Source organism: Balaenoptera acutorostrata, chromosome 1, assembly GCF_949987535.1.
Source record: "Balaenoptera acutorostrata chromosome 1, mBalAcu1.1, whole genome shotgun sequence".
NCBI classification, from domain to species: domain Eukaryota; kingdom Metazoa; phylum Chordata; class Mammalia; order Artiodactyla; family Balaenopteridae; genus Balaenoptera; species Balaenoptera acutorostrata.
This window is the reverse complement of record NC_080064.1, coordinates 114524284-114532179: the sequence shown is the minus strand read 5'-3', so window position 1 is coordinate 114532179 and position 7896 is coordinate 114524284. Positions and strand designations below refer to the sequence as shown.

The 7896-nt window shown below is 55.0% G+C and overlaps 1 protein-coding gene across 1 annotated transcript; it reads right to left on the bottom strand.

Annotated features, from left to right (window-relative positions):
- Positions 1-606: 606 nt before the first annotated feature.
- Positions 607-7228, bottom strand: RAB25 (RAB25, member RAS oncogene family). Its single transcript, XM_007171876.3, has 5 exons — positions 6966-7228; positions 3842-4037; positions 2052-2245; positions 1293-1373; positions 607-912 (listed from the first exon to the last, which is right to left on the bottom strand). The coding sequence occupies exons 1-5, from the start codon at positions 7006-7008 to the stop codon at positions 800-802; spliced, it is 627 nt and encodes a 208-aa protein (XP_007171938.1). The 5' UTR covers positions 7009-7228; the 3' UTR covers positions 607-799.
- Positions 7229-7896: the final 668 nt, after the last annotated feature.

The following is a 7896-nucleotide window of genomic DNA, read 5'->3' as shown; positions in this document are numbered from 1 at the left end:
CTCGACGCTCCCTGGACAGCCAGCTTGTGGACTCGATGGAGAAGGGGCAGAGAGCTGAGAGCCCGACTCTCCCCGCTCATCCCCACCAGATTCAATCCATCCCTACACACCACACCCCCTCTTCTTCGGGGTCAGGCAGAAACCTGGATGGAAGACTTAGACCCTCCACCTCCCAGGCTTAAAACCCCTTCCCCAGCACACACAGACAGGGCTAGCCCTGACTCCCCCTTCTCTCGAACAACTCCCCCGCCTCCTCCCCTCACCCCTGGCATCGGAGTGCCCTCAGTTCTTGGCACCAGGGCCCTGGGCACCAGATGGTACCCGCCGATGGTTTCCTTTTGTCTCGCCTTCCAGATACCCTCTCTCTGCCATGCTGTCCTCCCTCCCCTACCTGCCCTGGGGGTTGGCAGAGGGTAGGGCGGGCGCCTCCCACCCCCTTGGCACTGTCCCCGGACCACAGGACTCCAGAGGCAGCTGGCCCTGGGGGGCAGTGTAGGGTGGGGAGGATGGAGGGAGGGGGAGGGGAAGGGGAACTGGGCCAGAGATGAAGGGGAGGCACCAGGAAGCAGCAGCGTGGCCAGGTCTTGATACAAAACACAGCTTTATTGGGGGGCCCTAGTCTGTGAGGAGGTGACCGATAATAGAGATATGTGGGGAGGAGGGGCGGCGCATGAAGACCTTAGAGCTCTGCGGGGCTGTGAACAAGGACCGGCCACTCTGACATCTGCAACCACAGGGCAGGGAAAGCTCCTGGATCTGGGGTGGGAATGGGGGACACCAGAGTGCCAGTGGGGGCAGGTCAGAGGCTGATGCAACAGGCCTTCTTCTCACCAGGGCCCAGTTCACTGCCCAGGGTGAGGGCATTGGTCCGGGTGCTGTTCTGCCTCTGCTTGGACACCTTGGCGAAGATCTCTGTGAGGGCAGAGGGCAGTGGTCAGGTCAGATGAAGATTTAGAGCCCGCCCTCCGCATACACACTCTACGTGCCCCTTTCTGAACACCGTGGGTTTTGCTAGAAGGAAGAGGAGTTTGGGCACCTGGGCCCCTTCTACTTACGTGGGTGGAGAAGGGCTAAGACTCAGCTCCCTGGTAAGTGTGGCCTTCTGCTTCTTTCCCTAAGCTCCAGCTGAGGGGGTGGGGGGCATACTAGGGAGGCTCTGAGGAGGCTGGGGGCCCACAGAGGGGCTGAGGAATCAGCTGGGGCGGGCGAGGGCTGGGTGTCTGCGTTCCTCACACTGTCCACAGAAGGCTCACGGATGGGATGGGGTGCCTGCCGAATGGCAGGGGCTCTACCTTTGAGGACAGTCTCAAAGGCCAGCTCAACGTTGGTGGAATCCAGGGCCGAGGTCTCCAAGAATAGCAGCCCATTGTTTTCTGACAGGAAAGGAAGCACACCATTAGCTGTGGAGGGCCAACGCGATAATAATAATATTTACTTCATGTTTACCATGTACATTTGCTACGCACTAAACCCTTGGCATGTGTAGCTCATATAAAACTTAAAACAACCTGTGAGGTAGGTTTGAATACTATCCCTTTCTTATAGAAGAGGAAACTGAAGCCCAGAAACAGAGAGAATGAATAAAGAACTTGCTTGGTGTCCCACAGCTAGTCATTGGCCAAGAGATGTGAAGCTGGGCCATGGGACTCCACAGCCTACACCCTTAACCACTGTATCTTGCTGCCTCTAAACCCCAGAAAGCCTGGGGAAAGTGTGACTGCAGGTGGTCAAGGGGAGCCCACCTGCTACACTTAAGATCTCTGAGCATCGCAGGGTGGGCTGTCCTAAAACCAACTATGAATAATTGCCCATAAAGACAATCTCAGGGCAAGTGGTGGGACATAAAGAGGGACACAGGGTCACAGAGGGGAGGGTCTAGGAGATTCTGAGGAAGATGGGATAGAGGTAGGGGATCCTGTGGAGGACGTCCAGGCCGGATCCCTACGGTGGGAGCAGGGGCTGGGGAGGTGGGAGCAGGGGCTGGGGAGGTGGGATCTGGGATTGCATTGGCAGGGCTGGAGGGGTCAGGCTGGGTCATGGTGGGCTCTCACCAGCAAACATGCGGGCCTCGTCAGTAGGCACCTCTCGGGCCTGGCTGAGGTCACTCTTGTTACCAACGAGCATGACGATGATTGTGGCCTCGGCGTGGTCGTAGAGCTCCTTCAGCCAGCGCTCCACCACGGCATAGGTCTGGTGCTTGGTTAGGTCAAACACCAGTAGGGCCCCCACGGCACCACGATAGTACCTGGGTGGGGGGTAGTGGGGTGGACAGAGGCAAGGTCAGGGCCATCAGGCCCAGCCTCAGAGCACAGCCCTCAAGCCAAAAGCCAGAGATGAGTACCAGAGATGGGGAATATGAAAACTAGAGTCCAAAGACCCAAACCGCACAGGGCAGCCCAAAGCTCCCATGTCTGAAGCTGAGCGCCCTCCAGGGATACTGGTCTTGGAGCCTCCGAAGCCTCACCTCCCTTCTCCAAAACCAGTGGCTCCCTCCTCCTTCCTAGCCCTTCTGCTTCTCCAGGTCTTTTTTTTCTGATTTGAGCCCCTGCTATTCACCAATGTATACCAGGGCTCTGGTCAAGACAGCCTCCTAGATGTCCCACCTCTAAGATCTTGACCCACAGTGTCTTCTCTCTTATGGCCATCTTTCTAGGACTAGCTAAATCTCCCCTATCATCTGAGGCACCCTTGCAAGCATCCAGTCTCACTCTTGGAGTTAGATGGAGCTAGCGGATTGGTGGTATCTAATTACTCCCATTTTATTGAAGAGTCAACTGAGGCTCATATGAGTCAGGTGACCAGGACTTCCCTGGTGGCGCAGTAGTTAAGAATCCTCCTGCCAATGCAGGGGACACGGGTTTGAGCCCTGGTCCGGGAAGATCCCACATGCCGTGGAGCAACTAAGCCCATGTGACACAACTACTGAGCCTGCGCTCTAGAGCCCGTGAGCCGCAACTACTGAAGCCCTCGCGCCTAGAACCCGTGCTCCGCAACAAGAGAAGCCACCACAACCAGAAGCCCGCGCACCGCAATGAAGAGTAGCCCCCCGCTCACTGCAACTAGAGAAAGCCCGCGCGCAGCAACGAAGACCCAACACAGCCAAAAATAAATAAATAAAATAAACGTTTTTAAAAAAGAGTCAGGTGACCAGTCCAAGAGTAATGCATATGTATAAACCAAGCCCCTGACTCCTGTGCTGTCCCCCACTACACACACACACACACACACACACACACACACCACCTTTGGCCTAACACTGCCTGGGAGATAACTCTGTGTCTGGTGTCAGGAGACCTACGTTCCTCTGTGTCCTCTGAGTCTTTGTAAAATGCAGCTGAGGGGTCCAGCCCTTCACCTTGTGGTTAGACAGTGAAGGCTGCCAAGTGCAAAGCACTGTGCAGAAGTGAGGGGGTGCTCTTGATCGCGGAACCTGCCCCCATCCCAGCAGCACCCTGATTTCACCTGCTTGAGACTCAAACTTCTCATATTTAAAGAGGAATTAATGATAGCACCTTACTCCTGTGGTACTTTGAGGATTCCATAAAATGCCCAATGTAAAGTGCCTTGTACCTTCCTGGGCACATAGCAAAGACTTAAGTAAGCGGTGGCGATGGCCCTTGTGTTTAGTTCCAGCAGTCAGCATCACTGCAGCCTGCCTCAGACTGTTTGCAGCTCAGAGTACTCACGTCTCCTGACTCGGGCCGCAGTGGCCCGTGGTCCCATTCAGGGAACTTACTGCTGAGTGTCCTTGCCTCCTCCTCCTCCTCCACCTCTCCTCCAGAGGTATGCCCTGACTTCCCCAGCAACCCCGCGCCCCAGGAGACCCCCAGCCCCAGCTCACGCCGAGGTGATGGCTCGGTACCGCTCCAGGCCAGCCGTGTCCCAGATCTGAGCCTTGACAGCGGCGGTGCCCAGCATGACAGTGCGGGTGGAGAACTCAACCCCGATGGTGGTACGGCTGTCGTGGCTGAACTCATTGCGAGTGAATCGGGATAGCAGATTGGTCTTCCCCACGCCTGACTCGCCGATCAGCACCACTGAAGGAGTGGAAAGATAAGGGCTGAGCTTGGAGGGTCTGCCCATCCGAAAAGGGGAGCTGAGCTCAGAAAACTGAGGAGGGAGCCAGGTCTCCTGGCAGAGGCTAGGGTCTGCAACTCTACATGAATGCATCCATCCGGGGGCAGAAGGGCTGAGTGTTTGAAACAGGCCGTTAAAGAGGTCTAGGCCTGGTCTGTTGTGACCTGGCTGCAGTCAACCTGCGAATACGGTGATGGAGTGACGTCTATGGGCTGTTTGTGGGTATTGGCATTCAGGGTTGTGAGGTAAGAGGGAGGGCAGGGGCCTGGGGGGAGGTTGCACATTTCTGGGTGGGGGAGTATGAGAACATTGTGCGTGTTTCTATGTATACGAGCTGGAAGGACAAGTGGGAGGTTTGTGTGTGTCTGCGTGGGGAGCAGAGGTGTGAACAGAAGTGTGGGTGAGGAGAAAGTTTGGCAGGTGACACGTCTGTGGGTGGGGGAAAGGTATGGACGTATGTGTACAATAAGTTAGGATCCAGTTGTCCCCAAGAAGGGGCAGTCTTGTATGGTTAAGACCATGGGACTGGGTGTGGGACCAGCTATGTGTGTCCTTCAGCAAGCTATTATCCTCTCTGACCTTTTTCTTATGAAAAAGTGATAACAATAGTATCTATCTTATGGATTGTTGCAAGAAGTAAATGAGATATTGCCCAGGATATAGTGAGTGTGCAAAACTGTTACTGTCGTTATTGTTGTTGGTAGGCCAGTGCTTTTACCTTTAGGTGTTCAGGGACAAGGATCCACCAGCGGGGCCATGAAGAGCCTTTAGGCTGGAGGGCAGCATCCAGGGCCCAGCCTTACCCACCATGGGTGAGTTGGGGGCTGGGGTTAAAACGTGGGGCTGATGTAAGTACAGCTCATAATCTCACTGGCCCTGAGCTACCCAGGGTGGTTCTGGAAAGGCAGGCAGGCACCCCAGGACTGGACACCACATATTCTGGGTGCTGGTGCCCACTCAGCCTCTGACTAGCTGTGTGACCCTGAACAAGTGGCTCACCTTTTCTGGGTCTCAGTTTTCCTGTTTATAAAACCTATAAAGGCCCCCTCCAACTTAAAAAATTCCTTATTTGTTTAGTGCAGGAAAGAGCTGGGAGCTATATGGGTGTGTGTGGATAAGAGGTTGTATGGACGTGTGTGTGTGTGTGTGTGTGTGTGTGTGTGTGTGTGTTCCTGCCTCTCCCCTACTGGGAACCTCATCCCCATCTCATCCCTCCCAGTGGGTGTGCTCTGAGCGCTATCCTCAGGCCCCAAAGGGGCTCAGGGCAAGGGCTTTGGAGTCAGACAGACTTGGGTTTGAGTACTGACTTAGTGACCTTTTGTAAGCTATTTGCTCTGTGTCTCATCCTCATCTGTAAAATGGAGATACTAATGGTTAACATTTATTGAGCTCCTACTGTGTGCCAGGCACCATCCTGAAGGCTTTACACATATTAACTCATTTAATCCTCACAACAATGCCATAAGGCAAGTACCATTATTAGTATCACCCCGTTTTTACAGGGGGGTTAAATGATTTGCACAAGACGGCACAGCTAGTGTGGTAAACACGAGCTGTGCTGCTCAGATGAGCCTTCTAGGAAGGACTTGCCCCCAGCCGCAGGGAGTGCAGTCAGCACACAGCCTTCAGCTGTTGGCTCCTTCAGCATCTGCTTCTGATGCAGAGGGCAGCCTCACCTGAGGTCATACCTTTCCTGGGCAGCCTGCAAGCAGCGCCCGAGCAAGGAGAGGGGAACCCAGAGCTGCCTGCCCTTGGCCAAGGCTTTGTGATCTTGCCTTGCAGTGTGACTTCTCCCTCTGCCCAATCCTGCGTCCTGCCTCTTCCTTTCACTGCTGTTGAGCCACAATAAACATCTTACACCCCACATTTCTCAGTGTCTGCTTCTAGTGACCCCAACCTGTAATAACTCGTAAATGGCAGGGCTGAGATCTGAACTCATGTTTTCAAAATGAAAGATAATTTTGGGGTTGTTAGAGTGATTAATGAGCCAGTGGCTGGCACATAGCAAGGGTTCAGTAAACAATAGGAGTAGTATCGCCCCAGTCTACTGCTAATCCTTACTCTGTCTCCCTTCCTGGGAAAGATGCTGGGAGTACAGGTTCCCCAAGCCCTGGTCGACTGAGAGTCCCAGCTCAAGTGAGGGCGGAGCCGAGGCTGGGAGAGGCAGTGGGGTGGGGTGGCTGGACAGGGAAGCATAGGGCAGCTGGTCCACCCTGCCCTGAAGGAGGTGTGCAGGTGGGGGTGGGGAACACTAGACTGGCCAAACACTGGAGCAAGATAAAGGAGCAGGAAAGATACATGCGGACTTCCAGGGACAGCCAAGTTGAAGCCAGTTCCTGGTATTTGAGCCCAAGGGGTCTGCCAAGGGGCAGACAGACAAAGCCGTGGCGCTGGGAGTCCTCCAGGTTCTATTAGACCCTTCTCCCAATCATTACATCTTCCCTATGGCTTTCTCCAGCGCTCTGACGGGATAGATCTATCCTATCTCTCCTTTCCTGTACAGCTGCCTAGAAAGGTGACTTTCTTCCTCTTAAGTCGGCTTGTTTCCCCTTCTTCTCAGGAGGGAATCCTCCATCTCTGGTGCTGCAGTGGCTGACTATTCCTAGGGGTTTGGGCTTCCATTGGGAACAGGGCAGAGGAGCCTAACTTGGCACCATGAAGGGGTGATCAGCATTATTTACTAGAGCATTCTGGCAGCTCCAGGACTTTTGCACCAGTAAATAGACCCTCCCCCACTCCTTAGGCTTTCTTTCTTATCCAAAGGAATGATGAGCCCTAGGAGGTAGGTCCTGCTAAGTGATTAAAAAACAGGAAGGGGCCTCTGGCTCTGCTGTGCTCTTCCTGGGTCTCTCTCAGGCGTTCCTCTTTCCCTACGGACCCCGACTCACCCTTGAAGACAAAGTTATAATCTTCCTCGTTTCTGTTCCCCATCTTGGCTCCGCATGGAGGGCACAAGTGTCTTCAAGGGCAGAGGTGACGGGTCTATGCGTTGGCTCAATGCCCTCAACCCTCAGCTCTCAAGAGACCTGGATCCGCCCTTCCTCTCATCGGGAGTAAAGAGACTTCTGCAGCCAGAGGAATCGAGGGCCGACTTCAGGCTAGCCAGGGCCTAGGGGGGCTCAACTCTCGCAGGTGGCGGTGCTGTAAGGAAGCTGAGAGGACGGAAGCTGAGAACAGGAACAGTGAGTGGCTGGAGACCTGGGGCCCAGGTGGGTGGAGAGACAATGACGTCAGACAGGTTAGACAGGTTGGGTGTCTGCTCTCAGCCTGGGCTCCCGCAAGCAGGCGAGCAGGCTCAAGGGAGTGACAATGGGGGCAGCTGGGACAGGGACAGGACCTTCACAGAACCAGCTGAGAGGACGGAATACGCGTTGCTAGGTTCCTGGGACCTGTGGCCATGGGGGGCCCAGCCACCAGTGAATGAGAAATAGTCCCTTGGGGAGCAGGAAGCTACTCGGCCTCCCGCTTTTCCTCAGAGCCTGTGGTGAGGGGTAACTGGGGACACAAGAGGAAGGGCTGTTGTGAGGAGGGGCTGGGGTCACCCTGCTGCAGTGCAGAGCTCTGGGAGGTGCATCTTAGATATAGCAACTTCTGCCGCTCCCTGACAGCCCAGGGCCTGGGATGGGCAGTTTCTCATCGTGGGTGGAGCTGGAACTTGCAACCTACCTGCTTGCCTGGGATGGGTCCCTTCCTACAGCACTAGGAAAGGGGCTGGTAGCTCCCCGTCCAGTCTTGTTCTAAGGACACTGGATAGGGGGAGACCTGGGGCAGAAACAGCAGATGAGGTGAGGGGTCTGAGTGCAGGGACAGGACTTCTGG